Consider the following 24,827-nt stretch of genomic DNA (forward strand, 5'->3'; position numbering starts at 1 on the left):
TATATATATATATATATACTCGTTCGTTATCCGATGACTTATAAGAAACAATACACACTGAACTACCTACATGGCAGTCCAATTTGCGTCAGTGAATTTACTAATCACCAACATTTTGTCTATGTGTGTGTGTGTGTACATCTTTAGGCCACCCTGGAGGACCAGATCGTGCAGACTAACCCTGTACTGGAGTCCTTCGGTAACGCCAAGACTGTCAGGAACAACAACTCCTCCCGTTTTGTAAGACACTTTTATCTACCTTTTAACTAACAATTTAGATTCCATTTGATTAAGGGGCCATTTTTAAAATTTCAACTTAATTTGTTTTGTGTTAAACACGGACGTCTTTGCTGAAACTTCCAGGGCAAGTTTATCCGTGTCCAATTCAACCGGAAGGGAATCTTGGCCGGTGGTGACATCGAGACTTGTAAGTAAAACACTTTCTTGGAGAAAAATGAAATATTTTAGTTGCTGTAATGTTTTTGGAATAATAGTATAAGGAATATTTCTTATCGTAATATTATTTCTCAATATCATCTTGTTGTAGATGCATACTGTTCTGTGTTTTGAACCGGAGTCAAATAGCATGTTACGCTCACCAACGTTACGTTTCGATGCGTTCTTCCAGATCTTCTCGAGAAGTCTCGCGTGATCTCGCAGCTGCCGGGAATGGAGCGAGGTTATCACATCTTCTTCCAGCTGATGTCCAACGGCATCCCGGGTACAGTCGGTACGTGGAGATCACTTCATTTCCGAGAACACTGCAAGTGCAAACAAGAAATATGAGATTTCAAACCTAACTCAAAGTAGTAGATCTTTTCTCAACTTACTGTCACAACCACGGGTCTAAAACAGAAACCTATTAACTTGTTGTGACAAGCCCCAAGTGAGTACCCGCAGTGACTTGCAGTAACTTTGTGTGTAGAACTTCTGGTCAATCTACGACTGCTGCTCCGCACTGATCCTGCCTACTACAAGTTCGTGCAGGAGGGAGGAATTACTAGTATTTTTTGCCTTACACTTAATTCTGTTTTATAACTAGAGAAGTAACACTTGCAAAGCAAATGCATAATGTTTACCTTCGGACATGCTCTGTTAATTCTTACATTCACATACATGTATTACTAGTATATGGTGACAGGAGCAGAGCACGCAATGAAATTGCAACATTATGTAACCCAACACCTGTCACCATGGTGACAGACGTCAACAAATCATGTCATTGGTCAGGTCATAGGTCACTGGAGAAGAAGAAGAGGAAGAAACGGAGCAATAACAATGTTTTCCTTCGGTAAACATAATAAAATGTAAATCTTTTCTGCTGTAGACCGACTGCTGCTCCGCACCGACCCTGCCCACTACAAGTTTGTACAGGAGGGCGTGTACGAGGTAGCCAACCTGGATGACGGGGAGGAGTTTCGCGCCACGGACGAGGCCTTCGACATCCTGAACTTTGCCGCGGCCGACAAGGAAGACATCTACAAACTGTGCGCCGCCATCTTGTGGTTCGGTAACACCAAGTTCGCGCAGAGGGGCGAGCAGGGAGAGGTGGAAGGGTTCGAAGGTATCAAAGTGTGATTTTTTGTATCTTTTTGACGACTTTTAACACTGTTTAAAAAAAGTTCTCTCACCTAGAGCTTTCGACCAGTCACTCTGGTCTTCCTCAGTAGACTGACCCACTGAACAAAACTGGTGAATTTAGGCTGCAATGTTTAAAACATTCGAGTGTAAACGGGAAGGTCGGTTCCCGGTGTTTGGGAGTGTTGGGGCGGGGGTGTTGTAAAATTTAACTCAAAGTCGATTCGATTCATATATAAAGGTAGGCGTGGTCTAAATCTGGTTAGACTGCTCCTGAACTTCAGCCAACCTTGGTTGGTCGGTGGTCGAGGGAAAGTTCTGAGTGTGCGACAGGGGCTTAATGTCTTCACTTGTGTACTTACCGCGATTCTCGTCTGTCCACAGAGATGGACAAGACCAGCCGCCTGATCGGGGTTGATCGTGAGGAGTTCGTGAACGCGATCTGCAAGCCTCGCGTGAAGGTCGGCTCTGAGTTCGTCACCAAGGGCCAGACGGCCGAGCAGTGTTCCAACTCTGTCGGCGCGCTGTCCAAGTCCATCTACGACAGGGTCTTCAAGTACGTTGTGCGCTCTTCCCCAAGTCTTTACTCTTACGCAACTCATAGGAAATACATTAGTCTTCTAGATAAGGGCCCTGTCACATACATTGTTGTCATAAGGTTGTTGTGCGATCGCAAACTGAGGACATTTGGGGATAGCCAAATGCATGTGTCCTGCAAAATTCAGCTTTCTTGTTACGGAAAAGTCTACCTTAGATCCTTTCCTGTTGAAGAATACAGGGCAGCAAAATGGGTCAACGACCTATGACGAATGTGACGGTACCGTAATCTCCAAGCAGATCTTTCGTTGGCCAGGCAGTATACATTGACCAGAGAGTGCGACTGAGGAATGATGCATTACGTATGTCAACCTGGTTGAGACAGAGTCTACTTTATATTTTTGATGAGATTTATCTTAGTGTTGTAGTCACCAGTTGACCGTGCTGATACATACACATAGGTTCATCGTGGCCAAGTGTAACGAGACACTGGAGACTGAGATGGAGAGGGCCTTCTTCGTCGGTGTGCTGGATATCGCCGGCTTCGAGATCTTCGAGGTAATGTTTCAAGTGTGAAAAACGCGAAGTCCTTACTATATGTAGAGGTGACGCCACATGGGCTTGTACTGTTCATGACAGTACATACGTACACTGCTCTGATGCTACTATGGCAACAGAACGAAAATCTTGGACATATGACTTTTGGTGAGCTGTTCTGTAGTTGCCTGGTGAGAATGACAGTGCTACTGCCGCACAAAAGTGTTCAACGCTGCCCTCATGGTCGTTGTTGTTAGTTCTGCAGTGTGTAAAAAGGTGAAGAAATGGGGAGGGACATGCAATGGTAAAACTCATTTAGAAGTCTTATGAACTACCCGTTCCCTTTGCCTGTGTCTGCAGCTGAACAGTTTCGAGCAGCTGTGCATCAACTACACCAACGAGAAGCTGCAGCAGTTCTTCAACCACCACATGTTCGTGAACGAGCAGGAGGAGTACAAGCAGGAGGCGATCGAGTGGGAGTTCGTCGACTTCGGCATGGACTTGCAGGCTTGCCTGGATCTCATTGAGAAGGTGTGTACAGTGAAGTCTGACACAGTAAAGACAGCTCACCTCAAATTGTTGGTTTCTCTTCCGTCGACCTTCTTCAGGAGTGATGATCCAATTACTCTGAGCACGTGACATGAGTAAGGAATCGTAAATACCTGGTAAGCGATATCGGCCCCCGTCTCGGTTGTGTGTCGTCTGGTGGGTTTCTAATGAGGTGAGCTATCTTCAAGATCACAATCGTAATCCCGTACTACATATTCGTTTGTAACTAAAGCAATAAAGTAATAAAATGAATAAAGAGACTCTTTTTACACAATCAACAGGTTTATTCTTGAGCCGATGTTCCTCAGGGCAAATTTGACTGGCTCACTCTGTACAGATTTGCCCTGAGGAAGGTGACAGTCCAACCAACCTGATAAAACTATTCACAAAGCTATAAACTGCATGTATTTTCCTTAGCCTCTCGGCATCCTGTCGTTGTTGGAAGAAGAGTGCATCGTAGCTCTTGAGCATCGTACCTCTTGAACCAGTCAGGGCAAATCTGACTGGTTCACATTGGTCAGGCTTATCAACCTGATGAAACCATTCACAAACTTATAAACTATTTTCCGTATCCTCTCGGCATCCTGTAGATGTTGGAAGAAGAGTGCATCGTACCTCTCCAGCCGATGTTTCTGAGGGCAAATCTGGCTGGTTCACATTGCACTGATTTGCCCTGAGGAAGGTGACGTATGAAACTATTCCCAAACTTATAAATATTATGTATTTTCCGCAGCCTCTGGGCATCCTGTCGATGTTGGAAGAAGAGTGCATCGTACCGAAGGCCACAGACCAGACGTACCTGGACAAGCTTCAGGGCCAGCATCTCGGGAAGAACCCCAAATTCGGCAAGCCCAAGCCCGGCAAGAAGAAGTACGAGGCTCACTTCCAGCTGGGCCACTACGCCGGGCCGGTGGGATACAACGTCGGCCACTGGCTGGAGAAGAACAAGGACCCTGTGAACGAGACTGCTGTGAAGGTGTTCAAGGGCGCTGGGTGCGATCTGCTGAAGCGGGTTTGGGCTGACTACATCACCGCCGAGGAGCAGGCAGGTCGGTGGAATAAAATAGTTTAGTGTTTTGATAATGGTTTTATTCGACAACTCCAACAATACAGAGTCACATGGCTCGCTTATAAGGATCCTGAATTGGTCTGTAGTATTAGCAATAGTAATAAGCCATTTAAACTCGAAAGCTGTCGTTTACGGTAACTGTTTGATAACTGGCTTAAATCGCGATACAGATTCATTAAAACTTCATTATGTACTCTTCACTGTCAACGAAAATTTAATCCTGTCCAAAATTATACGAAAGTACATTGTGTATATTGTAGAAGGTCGGCTGTTTTTTGTTTACCACAATGACCGCAGGAAGGTCAATCAAAATTGGTCCAATATTTTCCAGTCCAATATGAAGTTAACTCGGATGTTGATATTTTTGTTTGTTCTAAAACAGGACAGAAAGGAGGAAAGAAGAAGAAGGGAGGGTCTTTCATGACCGTCTCCGCCGTGCACAGGGTACGAGCTTTTCTTCTTTGCCTTCTCGACCCGGAACCCATGGGTCCTGGGTTCGATTCCACGTACATGCTCCGACGTTGTGCCCTTAGGGAAGGCACTTTACACAACTCCCCCCCCCCCAACATGCCAGTTATTATCGATTTCTCGGCAGATAGGCATTATCGGAAAAAGAAGAAGAATGAAGTAGTAGTAGTAGTAGTAGTAGTAGTAGTAGTAGTAGTAGAAGTAGTAGTAGTAGTAGAAGTAGTAGTAGAGATTGGTTTTTTGGGTCTTAACACAAGACATATACATGCCTCCTGGCAGCCGTGGAAGGCTGAATTGTGAGGCTATATATTTACAGAAGTGTCAGAACGAAAGATCACGTCTTGCTCTATCCCAACATACAGGAGCAACTGAACCACCTGATGCACACGCTGCATCAGACCTACCCGCACTTCGTGCGTTGCCTCATCCCCAACGAGCTGAAGACGGGCGGCATCATCGACGGACCACTGGTCTACAACCAGCTGACGTGTAACGGTGTGCTGGAGGGCATCCGTATCTGCCAGAAGGGATTCCCGAACAGGCAGATCTTCTCCGACTTCATTGAGAGGTAGAAGAAACAAACAAGTTACAAATAACCTCTAGACTCATCTCCAACCTTGCACGACGTTTCGAAATGTACGAAAACACAGTCTGGTTGAAACATACGATATCTTGAATTGAAGTGGTTGCCGCATAAACTACACATGTTCAACCTGACCAGAAAGATTGGGCATGGGGTCTGATTTGCCTATTACCTACTGCAACGTTTTTGAGGGCAGGGGAAACATATAGATATAGGGAGTATTGGGGAAAAATTCAGTCGAGCAAATAACTTCAAAATCTACCGCTTTTCGAGCAACGTGTTCTATGTTGGTGGGAAACGACTTCTATTATGTTTTATTTTGATAGATAAACAAATAAACAAATTCACCCCACCTTCCCAACAGGTACCGTATCCTGGCGGCTTCTGTGTTCGCTGAGGGGACCTTCATGGAGGGTAAGGAGGCTTCGCGTCTGCTGCTGGAGGCGACCGGGCTGCCCAAGAACCGCTACGCCATCGGGCTCACCAAGGTCTTCTTTAAGGTAACCTCACAGGACCTGTTGGTATCTTGTTCGAGCACTGGATTTGAGTCTATATCGTCTGTTGTTCGTTTACTGTACGTTGTCTCCGTCTGTCTACCTGTAGTGTAGCTTCGTTGTTTCTTCATTCATCGTTGTGTGTCTGTGTGTCTCTGTGTGTGTCTGTGTGTGTGTGTGTGTCTGTGTGTGTGTGTGTGTGTGTGTCTGTGTGTCTGTGTGTGTCTGTGTCTCTGTGTGTGTGTGCTGAGTGGATTTGTTTGTGTGTGTGTGTGTGTGTGTCCCTCTGTGTGTAAGAGTGTGTCTCTGTATGTATGCGTGTCTTTGTGTTAACGTTTGTATGTGTGACTCTCTCTCTCTCTCTTTGTATGCGTAGATCATTAAAGCAACAACCTACTGTAATACAAGCTGTTGTAAGTTGTCCTTACTGTTCTCCCCAGGCCGGAACCCTCGGAATGCTGGAGGAGATGCGAGAAGAGAAGATCAACGCCGTGCTGGTCGCCATCCAGTCCCGGTACCGCGCCCGCTTCCAGAGGGTCATGTTCGAGAAGCTGTATAACGGCAGGTTAGACTTGTTCATATCTCGTTTATAGGTAAAACTTAAATTTGTTCCAACACACAAAAAATGTTGTCATCTATGTTTAAGAGCTTGATACGGCATGCAAATCATGGTGTCTGCCATACTCTTATATTTAACGAAACATTTAGTAACATCTAGCTAAATAACATCTGAATTTGGAAACCAATCTTGACTAGACTTAGGTCTTCCTGTGCCTACAGGGACATTGGGCAGCAAGTTTCCATCTTGCTCTAGTGGAAACTTCTTTCTTAGCTATAGCCTATTTAGAGGTTATGTTGGCTCCTTCCAGTTCAATCTTGAACTGAATTGAATTAATATCTTATGAACACGATTGAACTGTAATCGCCAACACAAGAAATTGGACTCACACAAATTTTATGATATGATACAATGTATTGATATCTATCTATCTTTTTTCCATCCCGGCGCCCAGAATGTCGGTGGACACGATCCAGCGGAACATCCGGATGTACTTTAACCTGCGGAACGACGGCTGGTACAAGATGTACGGCTGGATGCAACCGCAGCTCACAGGAGCCAAGGCGGAGGAGCTGCTTAAGGACAAGGAGGTCGAAGTGGAGGTACGACCCTTGAACTTTCATTCTTGAACTTTCACCCTTGAACCTTCTTCCTTGAACCCTCACCATTGAACCTTCATCCTTGAATCTTCACGCTTGACCGAACTTCGAAGTACGTCCAGATCAGAGACTGGGACGAAAACCATCATCCCATGTTAAGCATACCCTACCAAATGTATATTTCCCATGTCCTACTTACCTACCTAGCCCCATGTCCACGTACTGGCAATCGGCTTTCGGGCACGAACTTGTAAATACATTTTCATTATCTATCGTCATTGGGTGATAATTTCATGTTTCTCTTGGCATTCTGTTGGGGCCTGTATGCAAACAGCGGCAACGTTTCCTCTATCGTTTTTGCCTTCCCTTTGCTGTTTTGCAGATAGTTGTTGAACGCGATCTTTTCCCTAGGTAAATGTTGACCATGGTGTCTTAATTGATAACAGCCTATGGCTTCGGCTATGGCTGAGCATATACGAGAATGTCTCTTCCCAGTATTATATCATTAGATAATGTTTTGTCGTTCCATCATAGAAACGAAGTTTTTCTTTTCCCCCTCAGACCCTGAAGAAGGCGCTCGGTGATAAGCAGAAGAGACGGCAGGCGCTTCAGGCAAAGATCAACGACCTGCTCGCTGAGAAGGAGGACATCGTGAGCCTGTTGAGCTCGGTAAATAATTACAATATACGGCAACAGTTTCTTTCCTGGGACTGAAAAATTACGTAACACCCTCCCAAACACATGCTTTCCTTCCTAATACAATTATTTATCAAGCTTTCAAAGTAAACATTCACCAACATCTTTTGGCATAGACCGTCTGTCGTGTTTTCTAGCTCAATGCCTACAAGTGGACATTTGGCTTTTCATTGCGCAACACAGTTAGAACATCTGAACCTACTACCTACGTACCTTAACACCCTCTTTGTTGGGCATGGTGAGTACCGAACCCAGGACCTATTGGTTCCATGTCCAACGCTCTAACCGTTGCGCCACCGACGTCACTCATCGACAAATATGTCTTTATTTCCAAACCTGCAGGAAGGCAGCGTGGTGCGAGAGGCTGCAGAAGAGCGCGTCCGCACCTTGAGTAAGGAGTTTGAGGAGCTGGACGTGCAGTATAAGGAGATGGAGGAGCATTGGACGGACCTGAGCGACACCAACAGGGACCTGGAGATAGGGAGGGACAGGGCGCTCAAGAGCCGAGACGAGCTCAAGGTAAGACAACATTGAAGTAGTTTGTTGGCTTTGGTATTTAGAAAGGCCAACCATAAAAACATTGAAATTGTATACAACTGGGTAAATTACGAAGATCCTTTCCTGAGCGCTCAAGAGCAGAGACGAACTCAAGGTAAAACAACATTGAAGTAGTTTGAAGTCACACTGAGGTCGTTTTTTTTTGGTCTTCAACTTCAAAAGAAGATGGTGAACTAGAAAAACAAATGGTCTGGTGGGATAGTTCTGCCTTCTTACACAGTCTCGGATAATTAAAATGACAGAATCTTTACTTGAGAATGTCCTAGAACTTATGCACCAGAGATACGTGTATCTCTTTTCTACTAGTAGCTAGCCATTTTGCGTCAAGGTTGACCATAAGGTGCTCAGCTTTGTGGCAAGCAGAATAGAAAAAAAAAACATAAATTTTTCACCCAAAATGTCCCGTTTTTGTACCGCCTGCCGGGAAGGGAGGTTCGATTATATTTGGCTAGTGGTTGGGTAGTGTTTGGAAGTAGTTCGAGGCTTGGTTGGCTTTGGAATTTTACGTTTTTTTAACGTTTTTGTCCACTCCCAGTCGGCTGTTGAAGAGATGGAGGCGCGGCTTTCCGAGCACGAGAACGCGAAGCAGGGCGAGGACTCTGTTCTCCGGGAGAAGGAAGAACAGGTGGCGCAGAACGCCGCGAAGATCGAGCATCTCAGCAACGAGAAGGCGCGCCTGGAGGACCTCAACGCCGTAAGTACCTTCAACTAATCTTCATTGTGTGGGGTCGTGAGGCGTAGCGGCAGAGTACTGAACCAAGAGGTCCCGGGTTCGAGTCCTGACATGCTACCGATCTTGTGCCCCTGGGAAGGGCACTTTAGGGACTTTCCTCACTTGACTTATGCAGGTGGAAATGAGTATTGGTCTGTCCTCTGTGTTTGTGGCGGCATAAAATAAGTTTATATAAATTGAGTGTGCCGTCGCCATGTCTAGTCATGAAATGTTGAAATGTTAAAAAAATCTTCAAGAAGATGTTGGGATCCTTTTTTTCAGTCTTGTGACGATAAAGGATGGGGTACACCTTGTCAATAGTTGCTTCTGCCAAAGTGTCCTGAAATCCTACGAAACATAGTATGCCTGATGTGATCTCGTCTCTGCATGAATGTGGAAAATTATTACGACCGGTTCACGATACATTGCCAATTGCCAATTGTCGTTACGTGCTGGATATAACTTTAGAGGGAGAAAAAGGAGAAGCAAAAGGAGAAACATATCGAAAATGTATATGTAGATTTTCCTTAAGTAAAGCTTATAACTTCACCCTGCAGCAAACTCTGGAGGACCTGGCAGCGGAGGAGGAAAAGGCCTCGCAGCTTTCCAAGGTGAAGATTCGCCTGGAACAAACCATGGACGACGTAAGTATTCTAATCTGGGTCTATAGTCTACTATCATTTTCTTTTTACCAGAACAATCTAGATAAATGAAAATATTAGTCGCCATATTAGCAATGAAACTTGATTACTCACAGTGTACAATCTGTTCTATCATGAAAGTTCATGTTGGTAGCTACATATCTAAAGGTAAAAATTTCGTTCCAGCACAAAAGGGCTTTCGACCAGTCATTCTGGTCTTCCTCAGTAGACTGACCGAGTGAGGCTTGTCACATGACTTATCTGAAGTGTGACGTCAACACTGGGTCTACTGAGGAAGGACAACGTTCTAGTTGAGAGCAATTCCTTTTCTGTTGGAACAAAGGTTTTAAACATACAACCTGTTGTATCCGTGCAGTTGGAGGACAACCTTGGTCACGAGCGGCGAATCGTGACGGAGGTGGAGCGGGTGAAGTCCCGCCTGGAGAGGGACCTGAAGACGGTGCAGGACAAGATCGCCGAGACAGAGGCACTCCGGGAGCAACTCACAGACACACTCAAGCAGTAAGTTAAAGTTAAAGTTAAAGTTAAAGTTAAAGTTAAAGTTAAAGTTAAAGTTAAAGTTAAAGTTAAAGTTGGAGAGGGACCTGAAGACGGGGCAGGACAAGATCGCCGAGACAGAGGCACTCAGGGAGCAGCTCACAGACACACTCAAGCAGTAAGCAGAGAAACATTCGCTCAAGTTTTAAACATTGCATGAAAGTCACACACAGCTGAACACATGGTTAGGAGTAGATCAGGAACAAAGTTGGTTGCTGGTGTTTTGCTGCGCCAGCCGAATGTTTCAAATTGTTCAAAACATCCGGGTGTGGACGCGAGGTTCGGCCATGGTTGGCTGGTGTTCGGAAGTACGTCCAGGCTCGATTGGCAGCAAGGTTTGACTCAAATTTAATACAAATTCGACTCGATTCGTATTGAAAGGTAGGCGTGGCCTACATCTGGTCAGACTGCTCCGAACGTCAGACAACCTTGGTCGACTGGTATTCGGGGGAAGGTTCTGAATGTATGACAGGGACTTACTTAACGTAACGTAACGCAACGTCACGTAACTTGTTTTTTCTTTGTTCCTCAGAAAAGAGCAGGAAGCTCTCACCGCCACGACAGGTGTGGAGGACGAGGTCGGAGTCGCGTCTTCTCTGCAGAAGAAGATCCGGGAATTCACGGTGTGTGACGTCATAGCCGCCATATTGGACGGTTACACGTGAATGCGCTAGACCTGTAAATCTGTATTTATTTGATAAGGGCGTCTCTATAAGACTTTATTTTATGAATAACGTCAAATGTTCCGTGCAGATCCCAAGTTTGCGTCACAGTTATGCTGTTTATGTTGTGTATCATATATTTTTATCAAGACGACACATTGGTAAGAAGATAGCTATTGGGAGCATAAAAAGTTAATTTCTATGCCTATCTATTCTTTAGAGGCTCGCAGAAGATATGGAGGACGACATTGACGTGGAGAGGTCAGCTCGTGTCAAGGTAAAGATCGTCGTAAACGTGTACGGGAAAGATATAAAGACGACATATCTTTCCACATTTAATAAATACAAATGGGTAGTTCTACGTAAAGTGGGCTGTAGTTCAGTTCTGTGAATCCTTTTTTTATTGAAACATACAGTGACAAGACGACACACCAAAGTTACACTTTTTCAATGTCGCCACCAGACAATACGTAATACAAGCAAGCAAAGCACGAGTTTTCATATAGAAGTTGAATACAATAATTAATCAATGAATACATGAAACAAATATATAAATAGTGACAGGATTGATCAAGATATTACAAAAAACGATTTGATTCTTACAAAAATGTCTGTGAATCTTTGTATCGCTGTTGTGAGTACAGCATTGTTGATAACGTCAAAAGATGCCAACTGTTTCTCAATGTGTTAAATGTTGTGAAATTGCGCCACACAGGCGGAGCGGGCGCGCACGGAACTGCAGCGTCAGTTGGAGGACATGACGGAGAAGCTGGACGAGTCGTCCGGTCTGTCGAACGCCCAGATCGAGAAGAACAAGCGGCGAGAACAGGAACTCGCACGGGTACGTGTTACACAACTATTTTAAAAGTTATATCAATTTCCCAACTACTTTTCTCTCTCGCTCAAATCAATCTACAAGGCACGCTTTGGAACTCGCACGGGTACATCTGACACTACTATTTTAAAAGTTGTACCAATTTCCCAACTACTGAATTGTGTCCACTCGCTCAAAACAATCTACAAGACACGCCTTTTGAACTCAAATGTACTACATAGAATAGAAGACACCCTACCTTTGGCATGAGAAGGAGTTATAATAAGCTCCTTTCACACTTTTATACCCCCCCTCACACACACACACACATCCGACAAACCAATGACAATGTCAGTGATAGCTTGAGAGCAAGTTTAAACAGTTTTGGCCCTCGCCTGTTAGAGACGGTACATCTTAGTAGCAGTTTGAAAGTTTGAGGAAGAATTAGGGTTTAGAGTTCGGAAACTTTGCATAGTAGTCACTGCTATGCTGCATTTCTTTTCTCATGTTCGACGTGATCAAGGTTTTTGAGAAAAGTTGAAAAAGGTTTGAAAAAGGTCTCAAAAGCAGAGCTGTGTTCTTATGTCCCCAGGTACGCCGAGACCTGGAGGACACCTTGGCAGCCCAGGAGGCGGAGGCTTCCGGCCTGCGGAAAAAGCACGCGGACCTGCTGGCCGAGATGACCGAGACTCTGGACCATCTCGCCAAGGTGGGTACCCTCAGAACAATTAAAACAGTGAAACAGTACAGAACGTAGTCACAGAACGTTGAGATTTGTACATACCCGACTGGTCTGTAAATACGTTTAATGTGTTTTAAGTATGTACTTTTCAAGTGTACTTTTTAATCTCTTATGTGTGCATAAACACGAAATTCAGCCCATGGCTGCTATGTGTTTTGACGAATAAATCATTCATTCATTCATTCATTCATTCATTCATTCATTCATTCATTCATTCATTCATTCATTCATTCATTCATTCATTCATTCATTCATTCATTCATTCATTCATTTGTTCGTTCATTCATTCCAGGGGAAGACCAAAGTGGAGAAGGACAGGAACAGGCTCAGGCTGGAGATCGAGGACCTCAACGTCGCCTTCGACGCCATTTCCAAGCAAAAGGTTAGACTTCTAACTTTGCTCACCTGCTCACCCGGTCGTCCGCAGCCCTTCTGGTCTGTGTGTCTTCAGCCTGCGTTAGGTCCCAGCCTGTCCCAGAATGCTGCCCCGTGCCCTGCGCCAGGTCTTTTTTCACTTCACCAACGTCCTGTAATCTCTCTGACTTTGGCTTCAAAGATGAAAGTCACTCTTAGAATAAGTACGGTCATCCGAGAATCCACAACAGTACTTGAGCAAAACCTATTTTTGAAATATGATAGCCGTGTAACAAAGAGAGAGACAAAGATCTTTCGGCGTAACATCTAAATATCTTACTGTACCTCTTAATGCACTGCGCAGAAGAGAACGTACCCAGAGTAAAGGACTATGCAACAGACCTTACTCAGCTCACAAATGTGGAAGAGCTCGAGAATGTCATTCTCGTATAGGACTGTCCGTACATAGCTGAAGCTGTAGATCTGTTAACAATTAGGATCTTTCCATGTTCGATACTGACCGAAGGAGGCCATATGTGAGCTCTTTATATTGCTGTAAAAATTGTCCCCGAATCACAATGTTTTGTGTTTGTTTTGCCAGGTCCAGTTGGAGAAGCTGAACAAGCAGCTGGAGCTGGCGTACATCGAGACGACCGTGAAGATCGAGGAGCACTCTCACGCCATCTCCGAGCTGAACTCCGCCAAGAACCGGCTCACTGCCGAGAACGCCGAGCTGGTCAGGCAACTGGAGGAGTCAGACTCCAACAAGGGCGGCCTGAACCGACAGGTTACCGCCTTAACCTCGCAGGTAAGAACCGACAAGTTACCGACAGATTACCGCTCTAAGACAGGTTACCGACAGGTTACCGCCTTAACCTCGCAGGTAAGCCTTATTACATAATTGTTTTTTTTTTATTTACGCAATACCAAGTCTCAGCTTAGCAGGTGTCACAAGGACGCTGTCCAATACCACTGAGGTGGCGGTTAACACAAGTCTTAAATTTGTGTCTGTCCTTTAGAGTTGTTCTTTAGAAAGAAACTGTGGGAGGGAGTTCCAGAGCTGTACTGTTCCCGGTAGGAAGGTTCTTCTGTGGGATGTTGTACATGACAGGTTCCAGAGCGTTGCTGTGTTGCGATCTCGACAGACGGGTTACTTACCTTATTAGAAGCCCCCGCTAGAAGTAATCCAGAAAGTCTCAGCCACACCACTTGGCCATCCATGGCCCTTCGTAGTTCTTTGGTGTCATGCAGGTTTGTGTTACATCGTAGGTTGTCTAAATAGGTGACTTCATGTCTTTCCCTACAGTACTTCTTTTCCCTTTAGCAGTAGGCTCCCAGAGAACAAGATGGAAGGCATTGGCATTAATCGGAATGGCCTTTCTGCAAGGGAATTAGACTTATATCATGCATTTCTCACAGTATGAATCCTGTTTTTTTTTCGCAGGTAGAGGAGGTAAAGCGCGCCTTGGATGAGGAACTCGCAGCTAAAGGCCTGGCCTTTGCCCAGATGCGGGCTGCCCAGGCGGAGCTGGCCTCTCTGCAGGAACAGCTGGAGGAGGAACAGGAGACCCGCGGGGAGCTGCAGCGGCAGCTGGCCAAGGCCAACAGCGAGCTGTCCAACATCAAGGCCAAGTACGAGACGGACGCCACGCAGCGCATGGAAGAGTTGGAGGAGGTCAGTAGGTCTACAGGACATTCGTCTGTGTGGGAAGATTTTTTTTAATTGTTGGACTAAGATGTAGATTTTGGTCATAGTCGTTGTACCGTAGGTACGAGAACAAATTTAGGACACCCTTTTGCTAGGATGCCACGCAGCGCATGGAGGAACTGGAAGAGGTCAGTAGGTCTACAGTGTGTGTTCATCTATGCTGGAGAATGTAGATTATGGTCATATACGCCGTATTGTAGGTACAAGAACAAATTTTGGACACCCTTTTGCTAGGAAGCCACGTAGCATATAGAGGAACTGGAGGAGGTCAGTATGTGCTTATTACGTGCCTAGTTAGTGTTGTACAAGATTCGTAAGACCAGACGGACAAGTTTGATCCTTCTCCTTCGCCGCATATCAGTGCCAGGCATCGACACTGTCCTGTTTGTGTAGTTAGTCAGTTAGCCTTCAGATGTAACACCTAAGTGGCGTATTGTGCAAGCTACCGAAGACCATACATACAGATCTGATCCATTCACGTCAAGATGAACAACTCCTCTGTTCGATAATTTGGATGCGTTCTTTAACATGCACTACGCATTTAAGCGTGGCTGTTCTCAAGCACAGGATCCCCGCTTTCCTTCCCATTAGAGACACTAAAGCAAACTGGGCAGCCCTGGCAGTAAAATGTATAAAAGACATGAAATAAGACAAAAAAAATCCACGTTTCCCACCTGCAGGTTCGGCGTAAGCTGACCATCGCCCTAGCTGAGGCTGAGGAGCAGGTGGAGTCTGCCACGGCCAAATGTAGCAGCCTGGAGAAGACCCGCAACAGGCTGGCGGCGGAGGTGGAGGACCTTCAGGTAAGAATACAATGCATAGGAACAGGTTGAGGTAGCAGTCTGATTGTTCTGTCTCCTTTCTTTACCTGAATTACCCGTGTGGTACTGAAAGTGTCCCGTTAACAAGTTCCATCAAGAAAGCGTGCAAAAAGACGTTTTGGGGTAAGAAAAAATATATCTTGTTGCTTCACCGTAGAGACTTACAAGACGATTAAAGTGAAATATTTCCTTAAACATAACTGTAACGCCATTACAATAGAAGCACACAATGCGCGTGGTGCTAAAAAAAGGTACAAGTACACTTGAACCATAACCTTGTTATGAATTTTAATGTAAAACGTAGTACCTGTTTGCCTCCCCAGGTTGACGTGGAGAAGGCACACTCGCTGTGCCAGCAGCTGGAGAAGAAGCAGTTCCTGTACGACCGGCAGCTGGAGGAGTGGCGCGCCAAGTGTGACGTCGCCTCCGTCGAGCTGGACAAGTCTCAGAAGGAGAGCCGAGAGACGCAGTCCGAGATTCTCAAGGTCAAGGGCGTCCTGGAGGAGGCCCAAGACGCGCTGGAGCATCAGAAGAAGGAGAACAGGTTCCAGCAAGGTTTGGATCTCCCCTATTCTTCACTAACGTGTTCCCAGCATTGTTATATTGTAGAATGAATGAAAACTAAGTAAACGTTGGCCACTGGAATGACATAATCTCATAGCGATGTCTTCCTCTGGTACAGGGGATTGCAACTCAGAAATCCCTTAGGCTGAAACTTCGGCCGTCGTCAGGATGACTGATCAACCGAAACATCCTGGTCCTGACTGCTGCTTATCTGCTATGGAGAATGTTTCAAAATTCTGTGTATTATGTTGTAGCAGATATCAACGACCTCTGCATTGTATTCAACTGCACTTCTAATTTTATTCGCTAGTTACTAGTCACATAGACTTCAGCGTACCATTGAAACTTAGCTCTTGTCACTCGCTTATATCCGGTCCTGTGTATCTTTGTTTTTCTCCAGCTGAGATCCACGACCTGCAGGATCAGCTGAGCGGAAACGCGAAGGTTATAGCAGAGCTGGAGAAGGGCAAGCGCCGCCTGGAGGTAGGCAAAGGAATTACAATGCCCAACAAAACGTAGAGAAATGTTTGTTCTTCTTTAGTTTGTTCTGTTATAGGTTTTAAGAGTTTAAATCTTTTTATTTTGTTGACAAAATACGTTCACGGTGTTTGGGGTGCCCAGACCGCTGAACAAGATATAGGTTTGTATGCGGTCCACAGGTGTAAGATTAGGGTATATTTCACAATAGTTTCTGAGGTAAGGAATTTTGTCGTTCTGGGGACAAACGATAATTCCGTCCTCACCTCAGGTTGAGATTGAGGAGCTTCACGGTTCCCTGGAGGAGACAGAAAACGCGCTGGAGCTGGAGCAGGGGAAGGTGATCCGGGTGCAGATGGAGCTCGCACAGCTCAAGTCCGACATCGACAGGAGGCTGGCCGAGAAGGACGAGGAGTTCGAGAGCACGCTGTGAGTCTTCGCCTTTTTTTGTTAATATATCTTTGACAGTTAGTAGAATATTCATAAATCAGTGACTGTTGAAAGGTAGAGACACGTACCTCCAAATGTCCGCTGTACGTCTTGATCACGGAGTGACCTAGTCTCGCGAGAACACGAGACTACATCGAGACTTGTGTAGATCTGGCCTCCCCCACCTCCTTACAGAGCAGGGGTAATGATATATCTTTATTTTCAAAATAATGACCGAAGGCCATGTACACTGTCAAAGAGGGTAAAGTAAAGCTATATGGGACGATGTGGGTCTTGTTTACTCGTTTCTGGGTTGTACAACTGACGAATGAATTAGACCAGCTACGCTGTGGGTCTTAGTTATTGCTCCATGGTGCTGTAGGATCCGTGTTCTGTTTGCTCTGTGTTCAAAAGCTATGGCAGAAACGCCATGTTATTGTAATGCCTTGTCATGTCTTGTCAGCAGGGCAAGCCCTTTTTAATATAGCCACTGGCAAGTGTGACCGTCCTGACTATGTTTGGACAGCCAAACCAATAGATAGAATAGATAAGATAGAAAATATAATTTGATTTTAATTTTTTTCTAATGAATTCTACCATCCTGTGCTCACAGCAAGCTTCACCAGCGCGCCCTTGACACCATGAACCAGAGCATAGATCTGGAGTCTAAGGCCCGTCTGGAGGCTGAGCGGGTCAACACCAGCCTGGCGCAGCAGCTCAGCGAGCTGGAGACCGCTCTGGAGACCGCCAACAAGGCCAACCAGGAGAGCCGCAAACTGCTGGGCTCACTGCACCAGAACATGCAGGAGTTACAGGTCCGTTACAGACCCTTGGTATTGTTTGTAGTCTATGGAAACAAATGAAGAAATGTGCCTACAAATGTTTTCCAGGGAGAGCTAAGTCGCGGTCGAGCGAACACACAGAATCTCAAAACAAGTTTATCATTTGTGATTGGCAGCCGTATTGGACTCAAATTCAATACAAAGTCGATTCGATTAGGATTTACAGGTCGATCGGTTGGCGACGCTTGGGTGTTGTTAGTACTTAGCGTTATGAAATGTCGATGAAAAAGTGTGGTTGAGATTAGGGAGAAATTACACATGTTTCACATGTGAATCGTATCATTGCCCCCCCCCCCTCCGCAAAAAAAATAAAAGTTAGGAAAAAAAGATCTACATCACAACAGGACATAGCATGAAAGTTCATGAAGGTAGCAGAATTTGGGGCCATGAATCGTGCAAATGGAAGAACCTAACAAAACTAAGTAATGTGCCAGCTACTGGTGTAGTCACTTAGACAGAAAGGGTTTTGCAGACGTTTAATGTTTTCCCTCCTTCCAGATCAAGCTAGACGAGGAGCAGCGCGTGCGTGAGGACCTGAAGGACCAGATCGCCATCAAGGAGCGGTACTGTAACTCCATGGCCAGCGAGATAGAGAGCCTCCGAGCACAGCTGGACGAAGTCGACCGCATCCGCAAGGTGAGTCCATACGCCATGATACACATACACATACGGTTCCCGGGGAGGAACACTGTCACCCTTCTTGAATAGGTTTGCCCCGCCCCGGGGTGAGTGCCGGTAGAGGTTGGGTTTGGTGGGGAAAAAATTCAGTGCAAAAGAGAAACCCCGATAAAAAAGCCTAAAAACATGCCAAAAATGACCCAAACCTCTGCTTGGAAGAGTACACATATGTATCTGGAAAGGCAACATGTAAGGCAATATGCTTGTTTAGTCCATATATTACCTACATATATAAAGTGCGTAATTTGAGAGATTGTGCACGTATAGCTTTCTGGCATTTCGCTCAAGAAGAACAGAATCTGAGATAGAGAGCCTCCGCGCCCAGCTAGACGAGGTCGACCGCATCCGCATTCTAATCACACACTCGTTCACTTACTTACTCATTCAGACAAACCTAATACATACATAGAAATGCGTTCATCAACAACGGTTTCGCTGGAAACCACGCCGAGTTAAAACTAGATTCTAGATTAATTCAGGACTGCCACTCTTGCTGCTGTTTTAAGCGAGTTAAGTTAAGCTACATCAGTGCCCATCACTCTTCACTTAAACGCGACGGGGGCCGACATCGTCTACCAGATACCTTTGACCCAGTGTTGACGTCACACTTCAAATAAGCCACGTGACAAGTCTCACTGGGTCAGTCTACTGAGGAAGACCAGAGTGACTGGTCGAAGGCTCTAGGTGAGAGAACTTTTGTGTTGGATCAAAAGTTCTAACTCTAAACGACTCTATCTCTTTCCCACCCAGATCGCGGAGGTGCAGCTCGCTGAGGCGAACGACCGTCTGAATGAGCTGACGACGCAGAACAGTGGTCTGGTGGCGCAGCGCCGTAAGCTGGAGGGAGACATCCACACTGTCCAGTCGGAACTGGAGGAGCAAGTCAGCTCGCAACGTCAGGCAGAGGAGAAGGCCAAGAGAGCCATCAGCGACGTGAGAACACATTTCTTTTATATTCCAATCAGATGTAGTTGTCATAGTTTTAGTTTTAGTGACACAGGGCTTACCCTAAGGGAAGCAGAGACTATTGCCCTTGATAGAGCTGGTTGGAGGAACCTGACGGAGGGGAGCAAGGGGCCAGTACCTGGCCTGTGCATATAGGCAGGCAGGTAGGCAGGCAGTTTGTAGTTTAAGCTGGAGGGAGACATCTACACCGCCCAGTCAGAACTGGAGGAACAAGTCAGCTCTCAGCGTCAGGCCGAGGAGAAGGCCAAGAGAGCCATCAGCGACGTAAGAACAGATTTCCTTTTAATCAAATATAGCTGTGATAGTTTTAGTGTAAGCTGGAGGGAGACATTCACACTGTCCAGTCCGAGCTGGAGGAACAAGTCAGCACTCAGCGTCAGGCTGAGGAGAAGGCCAAGAGAGCCATCAGCGATGTAAGTGCACTTTTGTCTTATTCAACACATTTATAGTTTGTCTGTTCAAGTTCCTCACAGCCAGGACAGCCCAACTAGTCAGTGGCTATTACAAAGGGCTGCTGACAAGACATGACAAAACATTACGGCAACATATAAGGTGGCTTAACAATCTACACAACTATTGCATTTTATGTAAAAACTTATAAACAGTTGATATTGATGTTTGTTTCTTTTCTGTATGCAGTGGAATATGAAATGCCCATCAGGAATAAATACTTGTTGATATGAGAGAATCCCAAGAGAATTTTGAGAAAACTGAGGAAGTCTTGTTTTCGCCATTTCAGGCGTCCCGTTTGGCAGAGGATCTCCGTGCTGAGCAGGAGGCGGCCCAACACGCCCTGAAGGTCCAGGCTACCATGGAGGCCAACCTGAAGGACCTGCAGCGCCGCATCGAGGAGGCTGAGCAGGCTGCTATCAAGGGCGGCCGCCGCGCTGTGCAGAAGCTCGAGACTAGGGTCAGTAACACTACAGTAGAACTGCAGTAAAACTACAGTAACGCTACAGTAACATTATAGTAACGCTACAGTAACACTAACAGTAGAACTGCAGTAACACTACAGTAGAACTGCAGTAACATAGAGGAGGCTGAGCAGGCTGCCATCAAGGGCGGCCGACGTGCTGTGCAGAAGCTCGAGACCAGGGTCAGTAACACTACAGTAACACTACAGTAGAACTACAGTAACATTACAGTAACGCTATAACATAGAAGAGGCTGAGCAGGCTGCCATCAAGGGCGGCCGCCGTGCAATGATGCAAGTTTAAATTTTGATTTTCAGCACAAGAAATTAGACTTACTCAAATTTTCGACTGTACAACTCCAGTCTTTGTCAATTCATGAGCAATATCCCCCCTCTTTCGTGGCACCACGTCATGTAGATGGCACACATGGCTCGGTGAGCAGTGGATGGTAGCTAGCAGAAAGTCTGTGGCGCCCCCCGTATTTCATATGAAAACTTTCAAGATGACAAGATGAACCTTCAGTTATTTTGTATTAATTTTAGGTCCGTGAGCTGGAGCTGGACATCGAAGCTGCGCAGAAGAAGCACCAGGAGGACCTGAAGGGCCTGCGCAAGAACGACCGTCGTCTTAAAGAACTCACCTTCTCGGTAAGGATCTTAACAAGAACCTTCACTTTCGTCGTTTAAGGAACTTAAGCAAAACCCTCGCTTTCGCTTCAAAATAACGCTGGACATCGGTGGTAAATACTCAGGTATTACAGTCGTGAGGTTTGAAGTGAAATCCATATTCAAGACACACCATTTGCTACATCAGATTTACTACATACGCAATACTGTAATTTAGGAAGAATTGAAGATGAGAAACATGTTGTAACAATACAAGAAAAAGAGACAGCAGAACGAAATTTTAACTTATTCCTAGTTACTTGAAAATGATATATGTAACGTTATCTGTATATATCGTTATCTTCTGTTGTGACATGTACTTAACCCAGCGGGTATGTAACTATGTATAATATATAAAGGTCTTCATCCAATGCGGTAGTATATACATGTAATATGTCAATACACCATCGTACCCATTGTTGATGTGAGCTTAAAATAATTGATACTTGATGTTTTCCAGTCTGAGGAGGACCGTAAGAACCAGGACCGTCTGCAGGAGCTGATTGAGAAGCTGCAGGCGAAGATCCGCGCTCTCAAACGCCAAGTGGAGGAGACGGTATGTATGTCCTTACAGCTATGGCCGCACCTGGGGTCGTATTGAGGTCACCTGAGTTAGCGCCGAATGGCAGCCGCTCCTATCCAGACCCTTGTGATTAAGCTCAAATAATTGTAAGCTCCTCACAATTCAGCTCTGGCAGCGAAGAAAAAAGTAGCAGACTTACCCCATAGCCAACTTTTTGTGGCCGTAGAGGCAGTGGGTTGCTCCATTATATTTCGGGCACAGTTTTTAAATCGGGCCCCATCCCTCTCCTTCTATCGCCTAATCACAATATAGGATGGTTGTTTGATAGCCTACACCAGGCCTTCCAATGGGAATACGGATCGTCGCATTTGGCAAAAAGGAAAACAAAATCGGCCAGGTGAATCAGGTTACGGAAAGTTGATTCTTGCCAGTCAAACCCCAAGGCGGCCAAACTCCCCTGGCAAACATTCTCCCAATATATAGCCAGCGTAGTTTAACTAGTCTGGTAGGGTCTAGTTGTTTGTAACCTTCATATTCCTGCAACAAACCTTCTATGTGTGCATCCCCAGGAGGCCAGCGCTAGCCAGAGCCAGTCGAAGTTCCGGCACTGCCAGCACGAGCTAGACGACGCACTGGAGCGGCTGGAGATCGCGGAGAGCGCGCTGGTCAAGCTGCTCTTTCCAGCCTGGTAGAGGCTATGAGAGACTAACGAACCTTCTATCTGTCTGCTCACCCCAGGTCAATTTCTGGTCAATTTCTGCTCTTTCCAGCCGCCTCCCGAAGCCTGGTAGAGGCTATAAGACACTAACAAACCTTCTATGTGTGTGTCCCCAGGAGCCCAGCGCGAGCCAGAGCCAGTCTAAGTTCCAGCACTACCAGTTTATTGCAAATACAAGGACACACAGACAGACCGACACATACACAGACCAAAAACTATACCCCATTTTTCATGGAGGTAATAACACGTATGACGAAGAATATACAACAACATAAGAGGCTAACAAAACCGTTTTATCTATTCCCTTTAGGAGGCTAGCGCGAGCCAGAGCCAGTCCAAGTTTCGGCACTGCCAGCACGAGCTGGACGACGCAATTTCCGCTCTTTCCAGCCGCCTCCCGAAGCCTGGTAGAGGCTATAAGAGACTAACGAATCTATCTGTGTGTGCCGTACAGGAGGCCAGCGCGAGCCAGAGCCAGTATAAGTTCCAACACTACCAGTTTATTGCAAATACAAGGACACACAGACAGACAGACAGACACACACACGGACCAAAAACTATACCCCATTTTCATGGAGGTAATAACACGTATGACAATGGTATAAGAGACTAACGAACGTTCTATCTGTGCGTACCCAGGAGGACAGCGCTAGCCAGAGCCAGTCCAACTGCCGTCACTGCAAAGCATTCCGGGGGCCCGATTACAATTACAATAAGAGAGTAACGAACGTTCTGTCTCTATTCCCTTCAGGAGGCCAGCGCTAGCCAGAGCCAGTCCAAGTTCCGGCACTGCCAGCACGAGCTAGACGACGCCCTGGAGCGGCTGGAGATCGCGGAGAGCGCGCTGGTCAAGCTGCGCCACAAGACCGAGGTGGTCACCACCGTCACCCGCGGCCCGGGGGGCTCGGTCGTTCGCAGGACCACCCGCAGGGAGACATCCGACTAACTGCACAGGTGAGACGCCTGCGAAAGTAGCCTAGTAGTGGATACTAGCTGAAACGTCTGACTGTTTCTAAAATCATATCCAGTTGCTTGAGTAACTGCTTTTTGGCGTAGCTTAGGCTTAGCCTTAACTGTTCTGCATGCAAGCTGCGGTACAAGACCGAGGTGGTCACCACCGTCACCCGGGGACCGGGCGGCACGGTAACCCGCAGGACCACGCGCAGAGAGACATCCGACTAACCGCACAGGTGAGATGCCTGCCTGCGTAAATAGCTTAGGCTTAGCCTTAACTGCATGTTCTGTATCTTGTGTTGTTCCTTTTCTTTTGTCCCTAAGCCTGGCCCCTTGCGCTAGGTAGTCCCTCTCTGTTAGACCGCCCAGAGACCTACCAAAACTCGTAAAACGACGTAACACACCAGCTTCTGCTTCTCTATCTGTATGTGCATCGCCGACATAACCGCTCTTCGGCACCAGCTTCCAGACATGCGGCGCGTATATATACCTAATAGTACTTCATTTTGTACGTACTAAAACGCATACTGTTTGCTGCTCTGATACTTAAGACGTACAAAAGACTACAAACCAAGAACGGTCTCCTATCAACAAGCGTGGTAAGTTCTTTAGCGTGCTAGACGTGTGGCTTTCCTGCATGAAGCACGGGACGTAACGTCCTATCCAAGAGATGTCCCTAACGAGAGGCCATAGGCACTCATTTCCAACTGAGCGACGTGAGGAAATTCGTGCAAAGTGCCTTTCCTAAGGACTAGTATAACAGCTCATCGGCCTAACACATCAGCGCAGTGTAATCTGTATATTGCATAACCCCCCTAGGCCTTCGGCTTACTTGGCTTAACACACCAAACCCTGGGCAAATTTAAATACGCACCACGATGCCACGTCCATCCCTGTGTGTGTTTTCCAGAAGACCTGCGCGGAACGGACTCACCACATCAGACCCACGGACCGGAAATGGACCCGAGTGACGTTTGCTGTCGTCAGATCCGCCTGATGACGTCACATCTATCCTTACACCAACTTTTACTCCCCGCCATATTGGAACCACGTTTAAATGGTGTAACTCTCAATGAGAAAGATGTTCAGACGCACATCGTAACGCACTATATATTGAGTAAACCATTGTACAACGAAGAAAGACTTGAAGTACACGATCTTTAAACATGGTGTTTGCCGTATGTGCGAGGAGTAAACGTTTTGAATTTTTCCCTGTATCTTGTTTGCAAGTTTGTTGGCATATTAGGAATAAAGTTTGAAAAAGTAACTTTGTCCCTGTCTTTCTTTTCCCTGCATTGCACCTACAAGATTATTATTACACATAGGTTACATATTGTTACCAAATCTCAACTGATCAATGTTCTAGTTTAAACGACATTCGGCGTAACACAAATTCTGTCTTTCGAAGTACTGCCTGGCAGTGGGGTAGTCCAAAGTAGTGAAGGCATTTTGACAGTGAGTACAACTGGGTATACCACGTAACTTTGTAGCTATGAAGTACCAGGTAGCCTCAGGGCATGGCACGCAGCTGGCTAGATATAGACCGTCGTGTACTTCTTAGTATTTCAACCGTAGTCTGCAACCTGGAAATTTGTACCAGGCTGATGGGAGGCGGTCCATTACTCCTGACTACAGTACTCTAGCCGTATCTATTCTGAATTTTCATGTGGGAATAAGATGAATGAAAAAATACATATTGTAGTTTCGTGTACCAAATGCAGGTCGTCTTGCATTAGATCTAGTAATTATGAATTAACAAATTATGAATTTTGTTAGATATTAGGTCTTTTGAGACGATGAGACGGTGCTTTCGAAAAAAAAAGTTTGTTGAATAGAGCGAAACTAATTCTTCCCGGCC

The 24,827-nt window shown here is 45.9% G+C and overlaps 1 protein-coding gene across 1 annotated transcript in view; it reads left to right on the plus strand.

Annotated features, from left to right (window-relative positions):
• The window catches only part of LOC109485559 (myosin-16-like), a 26,724-nt gene extending 3,753 nt beyond the window's left edge, over nt 1-22,971 (plus strand). Inside the window, exons 8-43 of the mRNA XM_019789249.1 lie at nt 148-240; nt 364-427; nt 629-730; nt 1,328-1,564; nt 1,963-2,134; nt 2,577-2,673; nt 3,013-3,183; nt 3,935-4,250; nt 4,653-4,714; nt 5,101-5,306; nt 5,686-5,821; nt 6,256-6,380; nt 6,829-6,976; nt 7,535-7,642; nt 8,012-8,188; nt 8,763-8,921; nt 9,497-9,583; nt 9,957-10,102; nt 10,671-10,761; nt 11,021-11,077; nt 11,516-11,641; nt 12,207-12,323; nt 12,649-12,738; nt 13,312-13,518; nt 14,155-14,385; nt 15,099-15,221; nt 15,563-15,794; nt 16,204-16,286; nt 16,552-16,709; nt 17,323-17,524; nt 18,050-18,187; nt 18,980-19,162; nt 19,935-20,105; nt 20,652-20,756; nt 21,235-21,330; nt 22,767-22,971. Of these exons, the coding sequence (XP_019644808.1) occupies nt 148-240; nt 364-427; nt 629-730; nt 1,328-1,564; nt 1,963-2,134; nt 2,577-2,673; nt 3,013-3,183; nt 3,935-4,250; nt 4,653-4,714; nt 5,101-5,306; nt 5,686-5,821; nt 6,256-6,380; nt 6,829-6,976; nt 7,535-7,642; nt 8,012-8,188; nt 8,763-8,921; nt 9,497-9,583; nt 9,957-10,102; nt 10,671-10,761; nt 11,021-11,077; nt 11,516-11,641; nt 12,207-12,323; nt 12,649-12,738; nt 13,312-13,518; nt 14,155-14,385; nt 15,099-15,221; nt 15,563-15,794; nt 16,204-16,286; nt 16,552-16,709; nt 17,323-17,524; nt 18,050-18,187; nt 18,980-19,162; nt 19,935-20,105; nt 20,652-20,756; nt 21,235-21,330; nt 22,767-22,961 (5,211 nt within the window). The 3' untranslated portion in view covers nt 22,962-22,971. The remainder of the gene's footprint in view (nt 1-147; nt 241-363; nt 428-628; nt 731-1,327; nt 1,565-1,962; nt 2,135-2,576; nt 2,674-3,012; nt 3,184-3,934; nt 4,251-4,652; nt 4,715-5,100; nt 5,307-5,685; nt 5,822-6,255; nt 6,381-6,828; nt 6,977-7,534; nt 7,643-8,011; nt 8,189-8,762; nt 8,922-9,496; nt 9,584-9,956; nt 10,103-10,670; nt 10,762-11,020; nt 11,078-11,515; nt 11,642-12,206; nt 12,324-12,648; nt 12,739-13,311; nt 13,519-14,154; nt 14,386-15,098; nt 15,222-15,562; nt 15,795-16,203; nt 16,287-16,551; nt 16,710-17,322; nt 17,525-18,049; nt 18,188-18,979; nt 19,163-19,934; nt 20,106-20,651; nt 20,757-21,234; nt 21,331-22,766) is intronic.
• Nucleotides 22,972-24,827: the final 1,856 nt, after the last annotated feature.

Source organism: Branchiostoma belcheri, unplaced genomic scaffold, assembly GCF_001625305.1.
Source record: "Branchiostoma belcheri isolate BF01 breed outbred unplaced genomic scaffold, Haploidv18h27 scaffold77, whole genome shotgun sequence".
NCBI lineage: Eukaryota > Metazoa > Chordata > Leptocardii > Amphioxiformes > Branchiostomatidae > Branchiostoma > Branchiostoma belcheri.